This window comes from Pangasianodon hypophthalmus, chromosome 2 (genome assembly GCF_027358585.1).
Source record: "Pangasianodon hypophthalmus isolate fPanHyp1 chromosome 2, fPanHyp1.pri, whole genome shotgun sequence".
Taxonomy (NCBI): domain Eukaryota; kingdom Metazoa; phylum Chordata; class Actinopteri; order Siluriformes; family Pangasiidae; genus Pangasianodon; species Pangasianodon hypophthalmus.
The window spans coordinates 8,025,276-8,045,710 of record NC_069711.1 but is presented as its reverse complement, the minus strand read 5'-3'; the positions used below and the strand labels follow the sequence as shown (position 1 = coordinate 8,045,710).

Genomic DNA, 20,435 nt, shown 5'->3' with positions numbered 1-20,435 from the left:
GTTCTTTAACAGGCGGAATCAATCAATCCCTGCGCGCCTGCGACCGCACAGCTTCACCATTCCAGGCACGGCTCGCGTGCTCCAGCTCAGCCATCGCCCGGAGTTACCTGAGCCAAATTGGATCAACAAGCTCCGATTCCCCTGTACTGCCGCAATCCGAGATGAAGATCATATTAGAGGGAAGAGAGCAAAGTGAGCAAAGACAGGAGAGAGAGAATGAGAGAGAGAGAGAGATAGAGACTTGACATGGGCCTAAAGTCAATGTGCACCATTTTTGAGGGCCACTTTTGTCTTTGGATTGGCGTTAAAGCCGGACGACTGTTTAACTGCCTAATGTATGTACAATCGGCTGATTCAGAACATCCATGCTACAAGAAAGATGAATGAAAACACAAAACGAGAAACCAAATGCAAATGAATCTTAGTCCATATGTCCTAATTTATAAAATCAAAATCCTACTGCGTGTCATAAAACCCAATAAACAGGATCATAAAAACAGAAAGGGCTAATGAGCAGACGCAACCACAGGGCAGGCAAATTCACTGATCTAGCGTATGCATTATTACAAACCAATTAAGCAGACATTTCTGCTTAATACACCAACTCTTGTTCCTTCTCCTTTCAAACAAGCCTTATAAAAATTACAGACATGCACGTAAGTTGTAACAGGCTAATAATTTGCATTTACCCATGGAAAGAGAATAAATATGGCATTGTTTCCACAGACAGGGATCTGCTTATTCTTATGCGCTAACGGTCGGATGATAGATTTGAAGAACAAACCTTGACTAGCTTTGCCATTTTTTTCAGTTGCCCTACAGATATTTTACATTATTCAATCAAAAATACCATCTTTCTGATTCCAACTTTCTTTTTTATATATTTTAATGTTTAATAGGGGCCCGTGGCTATCTATGAGAGCAATTATTAGATATCCGCAGAGAGAAATTGAAAAATTAATCATACGCTCGACTTTGCTCTTGCGCTGGTACATAGGAAATGGCTGCTGCTCACTTTCAATCGCAGCACGCACTCCACGTACAGTTGGAGGCTGCAGAAAACAATCACCTTAATATCACAATTAAGAGATTATTTACTTCTGTGGCTCTTTGTGACGATAACCTGCCGTATGATGCGAAGATAAGATCGGTGTTGATCACGCAGCAACAATAGTGATGTGGGAAGATGAACGATAATCACCACAACACCCAAACGATAAGAGAAAATAGAGATATTAAAGGAAGTTCTGTTGATAAGTGAAAACATTAGGGAAATTACCAACATACTTCTCCTCCTGCTCCTTTCTATATCACTCTCACTGTCTCACATACACACGCTCACTAATTTACCTACATAACTACACAGAGCAACAAAACAAGACAGGAAGCTGACATTTGCATTGTACGAACAAAAGAAAAAAAAAAAAAAAAAAACACACACACATGCACGCAAAAACACACATGCAACAGCTGCTGCCAAGCCTGGCAAAAACATGTAACCATATGCAGGGTAAATATTCATAAAGCTACAGTGTTTGCGTTTTTTGGCTTTTTGCCCTGGTGATCATGCTATGCTGTGTCGAACTTTTGCTGGAACAACATGCTTTAAGCATGAACACTAGAAAAGTTAAATACACATGAATAATAATGACCTGGCTGAGGATTGTGGGAGTTGAAGTACTACAGTCAATTTCTTGGTATTTGTGTAGTTTAGAAGTATGTGCTGAGAGCTAGGACTGGGCAATATGACGATATAATATCAATATTGTGTTCAATTATGTCACTTTGCACTTTTCTGAGATACTGTGTGTATCATGACATCTTTTTCCAACATTTTTATATACATATATTTTTAAAGGATTTTAAAAAATTGTTTCGGTAAATTCGAGTATCATTAAACTCAGTTTTGAACATTTCTTTTAAAAGCAGCACTACTAATTTGCTTAGCAAAGCTATATATCGTGATACATACTGTGCATCCTGGAAATGGTTTCTAGCATCATAATATGACATTTTGGTCACATCGCCCACGCCTACTGAGAGCTATACTGATGACCTAGGTTATATGAAAAGATCGAATCTAAACGCTAATTTTTCAATACAACATCCAACATCTGCCTGACATGCCTGTTAATCTTAATGCCTGGGCCACATTTCAGGGTAATCAGGCTCATTTTCCCTCCTCAACACTCGCACCTTTCAGGCTTGTCTTAAATGATCATGTTCTCGGATTACCCTGTAGTGTGGAGAGTGTAAAATCTAATCTTAACAACAATGATCTACTCACGGTCCAGTTGAGGTGTCCCAGGGTTCAATATTTAAGACTCAACATCCTGTACTATCAGAGAAAGTAGTTAGCTCATGTCTCAATCAACTGTCTCATGTCTCAATCTTGACACGAATGACCGATAACCAAAGACAGCTAAGCTAAAGTATCATCCACTATTTTGATCTGAAGTGTTTTCACAAAAAAATTTTCTCAGGTTTCCGAGAAACTGTGTCACTGGTTACGATTAATGCTATGTTGTCATAATGTGAACGTGTGTGGTTTATTCTGAGCAAATCTTGTAGTGTGGCTGATCAGTGGAGACCCATCCAGAACAAAACAATCTGTGAAACCCGTCATTATATGTTTGGTCTCGCACATTTTCAGCAACAATTCCTGTTATATAAATCTTGTAGAGTGGCCCAGGCATAACGTACCATTTAGCTCTAATCAAACAGCTATAAATATTTCTTTTTTGCTATATATGATTGAACTGAAATATTGCTAGATTTCAATTTTGCATTCTGTTCACAGACATAATATCTGTTCTCCTCCCCCCCAGCACGTACATGGAGCTCATGATGGAAAAAGCAGTGCTTTATTTTCAGAGGTCAGGTACATGCAGGACATATTCCCTAGTTCTTGGGAAACAACAGGCGAGTAAATGGAGAGGGAGGAAGAGACAGACATGCCCATAAAGGCACTGCCTTATTTTCTGTGCCATTTGCTGGCTTGCACTCTCACGGCCTCTTCCCATTACATCATGTCAGAGACTGTAAACAAGCAAATAACAACAGGGCAGTGAAGCCGGGAGCATTGCGCTACACACCTCCCCGCACTGCGAGGGGAATTGCTCTGCTCATTCTCCCAGCCTACAAAACGTTTGTTTTTTTATTGACCAACTAAATAATACATCACATTTTCCTTCTCTCAGGAAGAAATGGAGAGGGAGAAAAAAAGGGAAGGATTTATGAGAGGGGAACAGAGGGGAAACTATTTATGGCAGGCGTCATTCATAGATAGGCGAGGGACCATCAGCCATATTTATGGGCCGCCATCATATCATAGACGTCGAATATCATTCTCTGAATGGTACGCAAACTGCCGCTGCTGCCATTTCTCTTCCGAATAGAGGCCATGTCACATCCACTGGGCTCGACAGGTCATTATTAACAACAGAAAACACACAGGGACAACGCCACAGAAGTTTGAAGATTACGCTGTAGCCTGTAGATACAATGATTAAGTAGATTTGAGACAAAATATTCATTGCAACAAAATTCCTTGTTTTTATTAGGACTGTAAGTAACTTGTTTGTGTGTCTTTAGCCCTATTGGGTTAGTTATACGTGGAGAGGTGGGGTAATTATTACTGGACTCTCTGTATCTATTTTAGTCCGTATCTGTCAGTAATGTCAGTAATGTTTACGGAGTGTTTCCGTGTCTGGAAAGTATACGCTCTATATATATATATATATATATATATATATATATATACGCACACACACACACACACACACACACACGTATATATATATTTATATATATTTTATATATATGTTGGTAAAGATTTCCTCGTATCCTATTGGAAAACAGTTTTACACATTTTCTTCGCCATTTTCTATCATCTCAAGCCAAAACCAACATGAAAACAAAGTGTTGTCAGTGTTTAAAACGCAGAATAATAAAATTTTTATGAATGTAATTTAGTTCCTAGCACAGGTACAGTCTACATACAAATATAAATGACGAAATGATCAAAATCTTACTCAGTTAAAAGTGGGACTTTACAGTCAAAAATGTACAGAAGTACAAAAGGAAAAATTTAGCTACTTTTAAATGTACTCCTATTAAAAAGTATTAAAAAGTAACTGCCTTTAACTGATGAAATTAAGTTAATGTCATTTTTTCATGTGAAATGTAACTGTTAGATGTTTTGTGTTTTAAAGGAATTACGCTGTTTTGCCTGAGAATTTCAACTGCTACCTAGCCATGTCTGCTATCTATTCATGTTAGCCACTGGAATCAATGCTAATCTAACCTGGCATTAACCAAAAAATAAATTAATTAATTAATTAACAGAGATTTTATACCAGGCTTTGTTTTACTCTAACATATTGAAGTATTGTACTGAGGTAGGGCCATGATTACTCATCCTCAGGCTCCACACCATAGTCTTGTGGTCACATGGATAGCTACAGCATGAACTACATAGCATAGCATGAAAAGGTCACAGCAGATTTTCCCACATTGATGAACTCGATTGAGAAGCTTTAAACTAAAATGATTGGATGTAAAACTGAGCACATTCGATTGATATACAGAGTACAGTTACTGGCTGGGTGAGAGTAGAAGAGACCTTTGAGTATTTTCAACATGTAATATGAAGGTCTAAATATACAAGTGAAAAGGAATAAAAAAAAAAGTGAGTTTATTCTTTTCTTGGAAGTGTAAGTAAGCAAGGGTACAAGTATTTCATTTCAGTAATACTAAAGTAAAGCATAAGTATGCCAAAACAATACCTAAGTATAGCAACAAAGTACAATTACTCAAGTATTTTCCATCACTGGTCATGTGACCATGCACAACCTGTGTGGCCACATGCCCTATAACAAGCATTCATAATAAAGGACAAAACAATCAATCTGTTTTAAATTGAGGTGTGTGGAATTTTTGTAGTGTGCATGGAAGTTGAGTTGTGGGGTTGAGGTCAGGGCTGTGTGCAGGCCACTCGAGTTTCTCCACATCAAACTTGGCAAAATATGTCTTCATGGACTTCGCTTTGTGCATAGTGGCATCTTGGTGAAATATGTTTGGATTGGGCCTTTTAGTTCCAGTTCCAATTCTGTGCTTCCAACAGTTTAGGAAAGGCCCACATATGGGCGTGATGGTCATGTGTTCACAAACTTTTGGCCATATAGTGCATCTTAACGTAACTACATTAAAAATTAAACATTAAAAAAAAAAGAAAGAAAAATCTTTTTTTTTTTTTTTAACTGAAAGCAAACGTTTAACATAAACAGTTGTGTGTTAACCACTATACACTATGAAGCACACATGAAAGAGACAGCCAGTATGTGCAACAGCGATGACACATCTCCACTCCATCACTGGCTGTGTGCCTTAGTGCTGAACCACAACCCTCTGAATCAACACTTCACCTGTCCCACATCTAGACATCATGAATAAGAAATACCAGCTAGCTCCACTACAGGACTTTCACATTAGTGAGACCGTCTATGATTAAAGTGCACGCTCGCACACGCACACACACACACACACACACACATACACCGTACACAAATAAATCCACACAAATGTGCTCCACCCCTCCACTTACCTTCACTATCTGTTCATCAGACACTCACCCTCTCTCATGCTTAAAGCTGTTTATCTCTGGAATTTCACGGAGATGCCTTAATCAGGAGTGTGTTCAGTGGATGAACACTATGTTGAGGCAAATAAATGCTTTAGAATGCTCAGAAAGGCCCAGTTTTCATTTCAACAGCGCGTTTAACCCTTATCGTCCCCGTTCCTCAGGGTCCATGCTATGTTAATTGGATCTCCATGGCATTTGTATTGGGGGTGTTAACATGCACAGTCCATGAATATTAATTACCCAGAAGTTTTCGATCCTAGTGGAAAAAAATACTTTTCCTGATACATATTAATTCGTTGAAGTTTTTTAAAAAGTCAAAAGCTCATTAAAAATTCATAAGTGCCTCAATTCCCATGACAATTCATGCGTCTTTAAATTGAGCCCTAATAATTTGGCTCAAATTATGCTATATGTAACAGGAATGGTTTGTGCCACAAACTGTTGTTATTGTTCAGCTGCAGGAAAACATTTCAAGCTAAAAGAAAAGTTGTCTTTTTAAATAATACATCTGCTGTCTTGACTGATCCTGTGCGATATACTTGGCTTATAAGAAAGAAGAATGTAGGAGAAGTGTTTCATTCGCTTTAAAAATACAGGCAATATCTTAATCTGAAATCCTCCCTGGTTCGAATAGGCTATCTACTACTAAAACAACACCAACACCACCGAGGGCCGCCTGATTCCCCCAGCTGCCTACAACACCTGCTCCAAGTTTACAGTTCCCCTCTTTACAGAATCAAAGCCCATCCGCTTAGCGTGGACAATGAGAGGTGCTTCATGCTCCTAATGGTACCAGCATAGCAGGCATCATTTACATGGGAGGTCTCACACACACACACGCACACATTTTTTTTTTAAGAAGAGAGAAAAGAATGAGACGGAGAGTGCTTACATCATCTATGTAAATATGGGAAGTAGAACAATGGGATGGCCAACAGATCTTAGGGGGGAAAAGAAAAGGAAAAAAAAAAAAAAAACAGGCATACATAAGGATCATTCACATTAACACACACTACCTCTCTCTCTCTCCCTCCCTCTCTCTCTCTCTCTCTCCCACTACGCCACTTTTCCGCCGGCTGACCGTTTGACCTGAAATCCATTAGCGGTGTGGCGCTGGAGCCTTTAGTAGAGCAACTTGGTCCTGTTTTCCTGTACAGCCCCAGACACACTCCTTACCTCACTGTCAAACAACTCGTACATGAATTACTGTAAACAGGATGTTAACCCAAGGCGCAGTAAACTCTCTCCATCTGCCCTACGTACATATATATGACCTGCACATCATCATAGCACTCTATGGTTTATGGGCGCTAGACTCAATAATAAATCTTCTCTGATGCCCTAACTGTGAAAGCGAGACCCGAGCACGGGGCGGGTTGCCAGGTTTAGAAGAGCAGCGCTATGTTTTGGAGCTCAGATGAAAGGATCTCTTTAAAGGTGGAGATATTGCTTGCCACAATTAGAAGGCAATATGGGGAAATTGCAAAGGCCTGGTTCTCCACGGAAAAACGCAGTGATGGAGTATTCTGTGACACACTGCAGGTTCCCTTTCTTCTGAGAATAATTATTTCTCGCCTTTTCTACATACAAGCACCCTTAATGTTTAATTTCCATTGCATCGCTACGATTATGAATCAGATTGCCCATCAATTGGCAGACGCAGCAAAGAAATTCACCCTGTAATAAAACTGTCATCTGTTTCAGTATAAAGACAGATGTTGCAAGTTGGGTGATAACACAATTAAACCGTTCAACAAGGGATTCCAGAAAATTATTGAAATTGGAGGAAGCACTATCATTTTACCAATAAAGCAATTTGAGGCAATATGCAGTGTCATAATGCTGATCTTTATCCCTGTTGTCTAGATTTGCAATAAGTTGGGAAGTTGGAAGCCTGTCATTTCAGTCCAATCGGACAACATTACCTGTAAGAGTTTACAAGCACATGTCTAAGAGGAAGAGAGCAGAGAGGAGGAATGCAAGAAAGGAGAATGCTCTACATCCATGAATCTTATTTTAATCCAGCTTCTCCACTCTGTTCATCTGTCTTCCATCAGCTTCTCACCAGTGAATGCGTTCATCTGGGTCTACACAGAATCTCTCTCTCTCTCTCTTTCTCTCTCTCTCTCTCTGTCTGTCTTTCTCTTCCTTTCTGTAGGTCTTTCTCTCCCTCTCCCTGTTCATCACCGCCTTTCCATGAAGTACAATGTACACTTTTGCGTAATGGAAGATGTATGCCATTCCAGCCAGTTTCTAAGTCGAAGTGTTGCAGGCTAAAAAGCCAACCTTTTTTTTTTTCTATCTCTCTAGATGCAATGTCACAGACAACTGCACTCATCCAAGGACAGAGAGAAGAAAAAAAAAAATCATAATTGCCTTGCCTTATCTTGTAATTTGTAACAAAGCTAAAGCATCCATGAGCCTGACAAAGCAAACTCCAACGAGTTTGCCCTTCCATAAAAGAAAAGCAATTATTCATCCATTGTTTTGTTTTTTATTTCTTTTTTTTTTTTTTTTTTTTTAACTTTTTGATATTGATGGAATATGTTGGGATGAGCAGACACAGGGCTTGGATGGATATTTCCAAGCCTTCAAACTTCATTAAAAGATGTCTGTGATGAGGCAGGGCACTGATATTAAATATTCAACAGCCGTGCGTGTGAGTTCAGGGTGATTACTGGCAGTCCATAAGAACAAGTCAACAACAGTTTGCTCGAGCATGCAAGTGATTAAAAATGCACCAGCAGAAATGGTCATAAATCATCAAACTGCGCCTTATAAGAGATGCAATGGAGACAAAAGAAACATTCTTAAGCACCGTCATATCGTCCATGACACCTTGGTATGGGTGTTGGAGTGTTTGTTACATGCTAATTACAGGTGAGTTTATATGCATTCATAGAGTCATCAAGCTTAAGATTTAAATCCTACATCAGCCGTAAAAAGCCACTTCCTTCTTGCTGCAGAGGTTGTTTGTATGTGCACGCGCAGACACTTTCTGCTGCAGATGCATCAAAATGAAGAGAAGAAAGGCACAAAACATCACAAAAAGCTTGCTGGTGCATATGATCAGCCTGTTTGTCTTTTTTCTTTTTTTTTTATTTTATTTTTATCACTCTCATCATCCTCACTTCCTCATCAAAAGAAAATGCTGAAAACCACAAGTTCTCTCATAGCTAGAGGGTGCGCATGACAAAAGCAGCTTTTGAAAAGCAGTCACCAAGTGCAGTCATTACAGGATCTGCATATATTTCACTTCATGCCAAAATTGCCTTTGGCTCCATAAAGCTTGATATCTATCTGGAGGGGAAAAAAAACCAACAAAAAAACAGTTTTTGGGACTATTTTGAGGAAGCCGACATATTTGTGATCCACCTGACTTCTGGTGGTATCTCTGGCGACATGCTTACGTGGCCGGGTGAGGATGTGTGTATCTTAAATGGGGAAATTCCAGTCACTTACACTTTTACACAGCTGCAGAACAAATAAGCAATGTCGAACCAGCTGAAAAGCAGAATAAAGCAGATCAGAATGTGAAATAAGTCACAGGAGAAAAAAAGCACTAGCGGCTGTAACATAAAGAGAAGAATGTGTCTCGCTTTCAAGTCAACCATAGTAGGAATAAAACATCTTTGCTATATAAGTGAGTGGATAAGAAATTGAATAACATAGGCAGTGAACTCTTTCCAACCCCGTAAAGATGGCAAATTACAATATGAGATATTATCTATGATTTGCCCATGCAATTTAATAATAATAATAATAATAATAATAATAATAATAATGATAATAATAATAATCTTTTTAAAATCCAGGCGGCACAGTGGTGCAGCAGGTAGTGTTGACCTCAGGTTACTCAGGTTAGAGTTACGCACGTTCTCCATGTGTTCACGTGGGTTTCCTCCGGGCTCTCTGGTTTCCTCCCACAGTCCTAAATTGGTGTGAATGTGTGTGTGCATAGTGCCCTGAGATGGACTGGCATCCCATAGTGAATTCCAGTACGTCTCCAGAATGTCTTCAACTGGTTTCTATTCATTATTAGTTAAGTAAGATGAAGCCTTTTAAGCACAACTACATTATTATTACACGACTACATTATTAGAGAGCTAATTACAATAGCAACTATGAATACATTACTAGCAACTACAGTACTTGGTTACTTTTCAAAGAACTGTGGAAAAATAGTTAAATTAGCAATGCCTTTGGAATTTTGTTTGGTGTACATCTTCACACTGAATTTATAACACAACTCAATCATTATGGAGATGGGGCTTGCTTGAGGCCTGACAGATCATGATTTATTAGACTGTTGGAATATCAAAGACTAGTCAAACATTTAACGATCCAACAAACACTGAGTGAACATACACAGCTGGAGTAAACAAACTCCAACAAGTGCCAATTTTAACAGGCTCAGCACACTATGGCTACACAGCACTATTGTAGGGTTTCATGAATCTGTGAGCTGACAATCCAAAGCTTCAAATTCTAACTGAAACACTCCTATCGAGGGCCATATATATATATATATATATACACACATATTTCTTTTTTTTAAATGTAAGAGAGTGCTAGTGATTTGACTTTCGTATGGAGATGTTTAAATGAAGCTTATGGTCTGCTTCCCCCAATCTAACTAGTGTGGCAAGATGAATTCCTCCGTCAGGCTTGAGATGATCAAACAGATTACAATTATTTCATCCTCCATATGTATTAATGAGCACTGTCTTTCATAGTTATGTTCCCTAACAAGAACTGATGACATGCCAAGCTCCAGGTTTGTTTTTTTTTTTCCTGCCATGTTCTCAAAGGATTTGGAGCTTATTAGTTTATGAATTTGGAAGATTAATTTTTGACTGAGCTTTTCTATGGGTTAAAAAAATAAAAAAATAAAAAGGAGCTTTGGAGTTTCAGCAAACGACCAATCAACACTTTTTCACTGAACTATCAAATAATCAACTAATCAGATGCTCATTAGCAAATCAGGAGCAAATGATTAAAATAGGTGCAAACTAGACAAAAGCAAACAAAAGCCAGACTAGAAAACTAAAGCCACTATAAACAGTACGTTAGGTAATCTTAACAACCTACTTAATTATGGATATAGGTCACGGCTATGATGCTATGAGGGCATTATTAAAAGGCACAATTTCCATTTATATGCACAGATATATGCATGTATAAATGTTCAAAAGGCTAGAAATATATATAGAAGTGTGTGGAGGTCATATAGGATCTTCTCGGTTAATCACTTGTCTCTCTTTTACCTTTTAGAGCGCTGCATAAACCACAATGGCAACTCATAAAAGTCATAAAAGTGTCTAATTTAGAGAGGCAGCAAAATAATTGACAGGTGAGTAGGACCGCCTTCTTGCAGACACAATTCCTGATTGGTTAATAGCAGCTGAGTTAAAATGAAAAATTGGCTCATTACGAAGCCCAGGATTGTCACAAACTACACTGGAACTTCACCTATATGCATCCTAATAATCTATTATTCATCATTATCCATCATCAGGGATCTAAAGCTACATCTAGACTGTAAAGCTGCTTTGTGACAATACCTATTGTGAAAAGTACAATACAAATAAAATAAAATTAAAAAAAATTAAATATTAAAAAAACAACTTTCACTTATATACATTGGAGTATAGTAAACTAACTGAACGCCAATCAAAATGAAATCTCTGAACCCGAAAAACATGGAATGTCTGTTTAATTATCCACCTACACAGAGCCTGCTGACCAAAAGAAAAATAATAATCTGCAGGTATTGTGTAGAACGTATGCAAAGGTTTACCTGGTGATCAGGACACTCACAAGTTTTTCAGTTCAGAGATTTTATTTTGATCGGCATTCAGTTAGTCTACTATATTCCCATGTATATAATAATAAAAAACTAAACAGGTCATGTAAGGGGAAAAATAAAGCAACATATTTTAAAACTGTGAAGTTATTTATGAGAAGTGGAATGGGTATTCAACTAATATTTAAAAAAAAATATGAAGACTTGTTAATAACACAAGCATGGCAAATGAAATCACTTTTACAACAGTTAACATGTTAGTCAACTGTTACATTCTGAGGATTCAGACTCTTCTCACTGTTACAGCAACACTCACACTAAATGCCACTCCTTGAATGCAGATAAATTTGATTATATTCAACAGACAGGTAAATGCTCATTAACAATAAATATAAACTGTTCATCCATAATTGGAACAAATTTGTTCATCTTCAGAAAAAAAAAAAAATGATGCATGGAAAAATAAGCACAGACACTATTTCTTACCCAGAGCATTAAGTCAAAGCTATGAGGCTGTAAAGGACGTTACGATGAAGGGCTCTATTTTCAGGATCATGGCGCATGTGCAATGGGATATTTTGGGCATCTTTGTGACCATCAGTGCAGCTGGTATCGAGGTGTAGCTGGGTTCGAATGGATACATTATTCAGAAGGCGTACTGTTGCAATATCCAGTCAAATAACATCTCCTTCGCTCTCTCATTCACTTACATCTTTTTAGATCAATTCATAGTGATAAAAATAACCAACAAATGTATTTTTTAATATGTTTCTATCGTTATATTTTATGTTGATATTTAAGTGGTACTGTTTTTTTTTTTTTTTTTTTTTTTTTTTTTTTTGAACAGTCCAAAATCCACAAATGCATATATAACATAAATAGACAGATATTGGGGCTAACAGAGATTAAAGAGAAAAAGTGAATATTGACAATGAGGAATACAGAATGAATGACACACACACCCAGGTCTCACACACACAGTGCGCATTTTGCCCCTAGGCATGGCTTCTTCACTATAAACACTTAAATAAAAGATTCATGCTATACTGTGCAATATAAACCTCAACTATATTCAGTAGTTTGTTTCCAAATCATTATAAACGCCAGATTCGTGTTTTCTTTTTTAATCAGTAGAACTGAATGCTCACGGGTCACTACATAGTAATTAAGTCTGATCGCATTACAAGCAAACACACGGTGTCTGAAAGGTTGAAAGATGACTTTTTTAAAAAACGCAATATCTGCCATGTCTGTTTTTAACAAATCGCTATACATCACGTGAGAATTAAAGCCCTGTGTCCGAAAACGTAATCTAGATAATCTGCTTCACGCCAGCTCCAACAGCAAAAAAAAACAATTTCACACTTTTACAGCTCCACCTATGTGGGAGTATTAAGAGTTATTGGATCTTTCGATGATTTTGAAATAATCTTTTGAGAGCGGGTCTAAACGTAAAGCATTAAAGGGAGGATACGAGAGAGAACGTGAAAGTGCATGTGAAGTGCCAATTTGACGTAGAATGCTACTGGTATCTTAACGGCACTGATAATGCTATTATGCAAATTATACATGGCTGTTTTAATAATGTGTTTTTATGGATTGGGATGGATTTCTATGGAGTTTATGGAGGTGCATAAAACCTCCATGTAAAAGATGCTGCGTTAGGCCTCGGCACACTTCACGCAGAGACAATGATTGGCTGGTTTTCACGAACAATATGACGCAATTGTACAGGAAATGGACAACATGAGGAGACTTTGCTTGCTGTATCGTGGACATGGCAGTTGAGCGAACTCTGGAGATGAACACACTATGCGAGTACAAGCCTGTGATTGGTGCATTCAAACATAACAGTAAATACAAAACCATAGAGAGTATGTGAGTTTGCAAGCCCACTATGGTAGTTGTGTCTTTGTGCAGGCTGCACAGACGCTGTCTCCGCTTTAAGTATGCTAAGGCTTAAGTCTTTAGGCCTTTAGTAGCCACAACAGATTTGTTTGCTCTTTTGTAGATAAAATAATAAATAACATAATGAATCTGTTGTATTTAGTCAGGATTTGGGCATTTATTTATGTAGATGTGGGTGGCAAAATTAAAAACACATGAAACTGTATCTGAAAAGACTTACAAAGCTGCACTTGAGGTCAGAAAAGATTGCATTATTAAGCGCGACACAGTTAAGAGGAGGTCTCAGGACGCAGCAACACACGCACATTTTTAAACCAAGAAGAATTTGAAAATCCCACTGCGATGGAGGACTTCAACTGTCACACCCCATTCTTGTGCCGTTCCAGAACAGCACATTCATTTAATACCATTAAAAATAGCAACAGAGAGCAATGTTTAAAAAAAAAGGCTTATGACTAACAAAAGTAGTAAAATCCAGCATTAACCAACTAATTTATAAAACTTTTAAAGTGGCATGTGCTCTCTAAAAATCATTTACAACAGCTTTAAGAAATGTTGAGATGCCATATTTTGGATTGAAAATATGGAAGTTAGAATAATTACAAAATTAAAAACTTTTTTTTCCCCATAAAACTCCCCTTAAAGTTTAAACTGCCATCAGAAAGGTTAAATGTGTCGGTTCCCAACTTGTGCCTCATCAGTGTTTACCGTAATAAAAACTGTACCACACTATACCACTTCATAGTGAGCACTATTCCACAGATCCTTTTTCTCTTATCTATTCTTTTTTCAGTCTTCAGTCTTTTTTTCAGCACCATGTTCTGGTTCACCCACAGATCTCTTTCTCTCCCTCTTCTCCCCTCACATCCATCAAAGCTGTAACTCTTGTTGTTTTAGTCGGGCGAATCAGAACCCGCCTCTGGCAGGGAACGAAGGAAAAGTCAACAGGAATTAAATTTCAGCGCAACTGTTTACTCAACTGTGGCCTGCAGTTATTGAAGTTTCATCCACGGTTTTGTGTGACGACGGCACTAATGAATTCAGCATGGCTGTGATTTTCATGCGGCCAACATCAGGGCGTTGTGCATTCGGCTTCGGCCATTCGATGGGCGGGAGAGAGTAGGTCTGACAGCCAATCACTAAGGATTAAGACTACTATTTGGCGGTTATGAACTTTAGCTTCGTAATCAGCTGTAGTGTCATCTTTCGTTTGATGATGAAAGGTTCCAGTTCTTTTGGAGAAACTGGAACTTCATAATAAACCATTCACTATTTTATTAATGTACTTGTTATAAGCTACTTTAATCTTTCATATATGGACTACACTAAAAAAATATACACACACACACACACACACATTTTATTATTGCCGATACGAAAAAATCAGATACCATGCCTCCTTACAGCTGGGTCCCTGTACTTCATTTTTGATGCTCACTGAAATATCTATATTGCTCTGATATTTCAAAGTTTGCCACGAAACTGCCAACAAACGGCAACCGTGACACCAAAACATATGTAAAGATTTTCAAAGCCATCATCATCTTTTGCTTCAAAGCAAAGCCACTGCCCTTGTGTTTACAGACAGACATTTCTATGCCGGCTGACAGCTACATCAGAGTGTCGCTCCATCATGACCAAACAACCACTGACAACAACTCCCATCAGCCCCTGGGGCACAGATAGCATGCGGCTCACTGATCTTTTCAAGCGCCAGTCCTTTCGCCTGTGCTGTCGCCGGCCAACACTCATGCCAACACAAAAAGCCGTAGTGACAGGAAAACATTTCTGGGGCGGGTCTTAGGAGGCCAGACTGCCTGATTGGACAGGCAGCTCACGTCACGTTGACAACGTGTGAAGTGAATGTGCAGCCACCACTGTCCAAGAATCCCACTGCACCTACATTTCTGCAAACTATTTTACTGGAACGTGTGCTGGGATAAACACATCAGCAAGCAAACACACAATTGCCAAAAGAGCACTTTAGAGTGTTTTAAAAATTCAGCACACCTTCAGTATACATAAATAATAATAATAATAATGTGTTTATGTACTTGGAGAAGGTGGGGTGATGAAATATTAATGGGCACTTTAAAGGAGGGAGAGGGATATGTCGATGACATGGCTTAATAAAAGACAGGTGAGAGAGTGAGACTGATTGAACCCGTTGGATGATCAAAAACCTTCACACACGTGTAAGATAAATCACAATTACCTGTTGCTGTTGAAGGGTCATGAGATTAGTGGCTGTGATGTCAGAGGAAGGTGTGGCACTCTTGGATCGTACGTCTCGAAGCCCGCCTTCAGCTGCCACCCCGTTCTGTTTGGCTGTTCCGTTGCTCGTCGCCTCCGTTGTCCCCGCTTCTTGCATCATGACTTAAAGGCCTGTGATTAAAAGATATGGAAAAAGATGTAGCTGTTAAAATAATGTGGTGTACGTCAAATGCATGAACAGACTTTTGGGTTCAGCAGGCTAAACTGACCAAACTCAATTTGACTCTTCTACTAGATTTTCCTGTCCTTTCCTAGTTGGACTGGATTTGTTTGTTTGCTTTCTAGCCTGATGGTTTCCACCCACAGACATACATAGAGACACACACACACACACACACACACACACACACTTTCCCACATGGTGATAAACTGTTTAGATCCTCTAGAGATGACACATCCATGAGTGTCCAGACCAAAAAAGGGTGCAGGTTGTGAGATATCGAATGCTCGTTTCTGTTTCTCCATTTCTTCCGGGGGGGAGAGGGAGGAAAGGAAGGGGAAAATGAGGGATGGGAACACAACCCTAGAGCAACTCTCGGCAGTGGAGCCCAAGAAAACACACTCGCTTGCAAACAAAACACATTCGACTGAAATGGATATATTTACTCGGATGGCTCCCAGAAGAACCGCTGCCTCGATGGCTTTTTAATGGCTGACAGCTCTCGCCGAAAGTCCTCCCAAATCAAACTGTACTGCAAACATTTGCATCGCAGCTGTTGAGTTTACACCAGAATCCCAGCCTGAACATAAATAAGCACCAGCTGCAGCAAACAATCCAGACTTATGGCCAATGTATTTATAATGTATCCATTACATCAACGTCATGTGTCAATAAGATTTTATGCATTGAAGCCCTGTTTATTTCAGAGTATAGAAAGAATTCCCTCATTTTGACAATGCATGCTTATGTTTGATTTTTTTTTTTTTTTTTGTATTTTGTCTGTGCTTGTGTGTGCTCCCCTTCTAAGCCTATATACTCAGATATCCACTAGTCACTGGATTTCTGAAATGGACAGAAATTCATCTTCTCATACACAAGGACCACTACATCCTTTCACGTTCCAGATCATCTAAGCAACCGGATTTATTATTGATGTCGGGCAGAAGAAAAAGCACTTAAAACACAAAGGTGGGCGAAAATGGAAAGGGAATTCAGATTTGAGACACTACATTTTATTAAGGTTAATGCACTTTTTTGGGAGAGTGGTGGTCATTTCACTCATTTAGATGTACTGAAAAAAAATACAGTCGTCACTACTTCACTAGTTACTACATCTTCAGACACTACTAAAATTATATACAAAAGTACATGGCTGATGGAGAAAATTTCTGTACCAGGTAACGTGACAAGTTGCGGGTTTTTTTTGGTCTTATTAACTTCGAGAGAGAAAATACAGGAGAGGCTGGTGAGGAAATGACTGTTTATAGCTGCTATAGCTCAAGTGTTAACATGAACTAGCTTATCTAATGGGTGTCCCGTAACATTAAATGTACCAATAAACAATTAAAAAGTACAATACGTCTTTCACTCATGGGAATTGCTGTGGTATAAGCAGAAGGACACACTTCAAACCATGCTGTAATAATAAAATAATCCACTTCGTAACAGTGGTAACAGTAATAAAGCTCTCCCTAAAGCTATAACACATGACTAACTAAAGAAACAAAGTTATTTAAAAAAAAAAATAAGAATAATTAAAAAAAGGAAACAATACTTTGTTATCTTTATGCACACTGCCAGTGTGCAATATCTTACTAGATCTCTTTGCATTTATAGAACTGCTTATTCCTATTTATTGTTACTTATGTACTGCTCTTTATTCATGTACTGTGTTTAGTGTGGCTCCTACAACAAGGCAATGTTCATACAAGATCAAACTATTATGTAGGTATTTACTTATTTGTGTATCCGTCAAACAAGAGTGTGCCCAGTGTTTTCTCTCTCTCTTATTATCCCTCTCTTTCTCTCATCTTTTCCAGACGTACATATTGCCCCAGCTTGTCTCTTTCACCAATCTGCCAGAGCCATGCTCAATTATAGCATCCTCTAAACAAGAACAGAACAAGAGAGCCAAAAACTGTGTCTGCGATACACACATGCCCACATGGCAATTACAAACACACGTTCAAACTCGGGCCCAACACCAATACAAGCACAAATCCAAATAACAAAGGCGTTCACCACTTTCCGTTCTTCCTAAGTCAAATTTTCACATCTAAATCTAATCTGTGTGCATAAATTAATGCACGTTCATCTCTGTCATCCCCCCCTCTTCTTATGGAGGCTCATGAAGGACGGCGGTAATGGCTGCACACTCACTGCATGCTGAATTTGAATAATTATAAGATAAAGGTGTAAATTTTGCAAAAAATGTGGCATCTCTAAAAAGTAATCAGGAGAATGGGCTAGAGTTTTAATGCATGCAGAACTAGTGACCCACGCTAAAAGGAAGGAAAGCTAAAATGAATGCAAAGTAATGTGCCCATGTCGCCTCTGTCTGAACAGGGCCAGCTAAAATTAACACCCAATTAATTTTCAAATTGACAAACAAATGAAAGCCATAAATCTACCATCTCATTAACTTATGCCACCAAATAATTTAAAAGCTGCAATATCGCCACCAAAAGTGTGTTATCCATCATAAGTATGAAACAGATAGCAATGAAAGAGCCTTCTGAAAAGGCATTAATATTCAGAACGGCATATGAATAAAAGCACTGCATGAAGACGTTGTATTATTAAGCTGATTTCAATGAACCGCTGGTAACTAATGCATTACCCACAACAGAACATTTTGTGGTTCTAGGTTAAAGAGAAATGTGTGTTCGTGTCTATTTAGGGTTTGTGAGCAAATGTTAGTTGAAAAAAACACTCATCTCTCTCTCTCTCTCTCTCTCTCTCTCTCTCTCTCACTCTCTCTCACACACACACACACGCACACACACACACACACACAAAGGGTTCATGAGAAACAGGCCTGTTTGTTTACAAAGCATGTCAAGGCTTATGAAAAGGACCAACAAAAACAAGAAGTCCTCTGCATTATGGAAATTCCAGAAGATTAACAGAGGCAGCAATCGAGTGTGAAACAGACGTCGATCATCAGTTGACTGCTTTCGTTGGGTGGAACAACTGCTTGCAAAACACAACAAGTGTTTGGAACAAACAGTGGATAATTCAAGGTCAAAGTTTTTGTTTGTTGATGCTTTCACAGAGTTCCTTTAATGCTGTCTGTACAGTAAAAGTGCACGTGCGTGCATGCACACGCACAAACAGTGTCACATGATGGTCACATCTGACCAAAGCTCATTTGAGTTCCAAGAAAACAAAAACAATCAGGAGCTATTGGATTGAGGGTGGTTTGTGTCTGTCTGTGTGTGTGTGTGTGTATAAAGTAAAATTATTGTAAAAATACTTAAAGGCTACCTTTCAGTTCCTGAAACTTAGGTGTGGCATTTTAGCTGCAATGATTTCCCAGATGAGTAATAAGAAACGTATGCAAGTGTGCTTATATACTTATATATGTGTGTGTGTGTGTGTGTGTGTGTGTGTGTGTGGATGGGTGGGTGTGTGAGCAACAGAAAACAAGCCTCCCTCCCTCCTGCATCTAGGAGTTTCTTATCCCAGCGATTACAGTGCGTTCCCGCTCCCCACCTGCTCCTACTGGCTCCACTCTCCTGAGGTCCTTGTTTACATCAGACCTCAACAAAAGCACAGCATTCTTAAACAGCGGATAAGAATACACAAAAGGCAGAGACAAAACCATCCGGACACTCATAGACCGTTGTTTAGGTTCAGCTTGGCTGACAGTCCAGACATCACAACAGCAATGAAAAGGTGTGAGAGCGTCCCGGGTTATTTGGGGGACTTTTTTTCCCTCGTGTGCACAGCTGCATTTTGGCTACGTCATAAATCAAAAATCACGCACTTACGTGGCTTGTGTTTTTCCACCAGGAAAGATAAAAATAATAGACAAAAAAAAACAAAACATACCAACATGTTATGTCTACTTACAATCACAGACAGCAGGAAATGCAGAAATGACCTATTTATCTGTTGAATGTCCAACTGCCATGAACATATCTCAAACTCTCAGGACACGAGTTTCCAACCCAGCCCAAAAGCTGTGTGGATTCCAGTACATATATAACAAGTGTGCTGGGCAAGTCTAAAGGCAGACATGGCAGTTTCCAAAAAAAAAAAAAACACTTTCGCACAGTATTTGTAAATTGAGCTTTAAATTTGTATAAGCTGTCCTTTCAGAGATGAGACTACTTTTGTGGTTATACTGTTGGCGTCTGATTGTACATAGATACCAGGGGTGTAACAGTACAGCAAGCACTGGCTGAATATGTATCTTAGATTTCCCTTTTCAACTGATGAAAACATTTAACATTATAAAAGCCGATTCCCACCCACCAGCCAGCTCTCCCCTACCATACGACACCTAGTAACCCTGGAGGGAGAAGGCTAGCACACACTTCCTCCGAGAGCAACCGCTCTCATGGAACTGCTGCTCATGCCTCGTCACAGGGCGGCTTAACACTAGGAGGAAAGCGCTATCAAAAAATTGGAAGATAAAATAGGAAGCTACATTCTCAGAGGAGGAAGTGCGGGCTTGATTAAGTTTCAATGTTTATTACACCTCACATAATAGATGGTGTATTTTATACAGAATAGTCTTTAATGTGTTGTCTTTTGAATATATTGTTCAATATGCAGACATATCAAATTTAATAGATAATAGATAACACAAAATCTCTCAAGAAAGCATTAAAAAACAGAATTTGTTTCTACTTTAT

General features: G+C 38.7%; 1 protein-coding gene across 14 annotated transcripts in view; it reads right to left on the bottom strand.

Moving 5' to 3' along the window:
• foxp1b (forkhead box P1b) overlaps positions 1–20,435 on the bottom strand; it is a 165,476-nt gene that overhangs the window by 72,896 nt on the left and 72,145 nt on the right. For all 14 annotated transcript variants that reach the window (XM_034310961.2, XM_034310965.2, XM_053231834.1 and 11 more), the window contains one exon: positions 15,574–15,743. In XM_034310961.2, coding sequence (XP_034166852.2) covers positions 15,574–15,732 — 159 coding nt within the window. In that variant the 5' untranslated portion in view covers positions 15,733–15,743. The remainder of the gene's footprint in view (positions 1–15,573; positions 15,744–20,435) is intronic.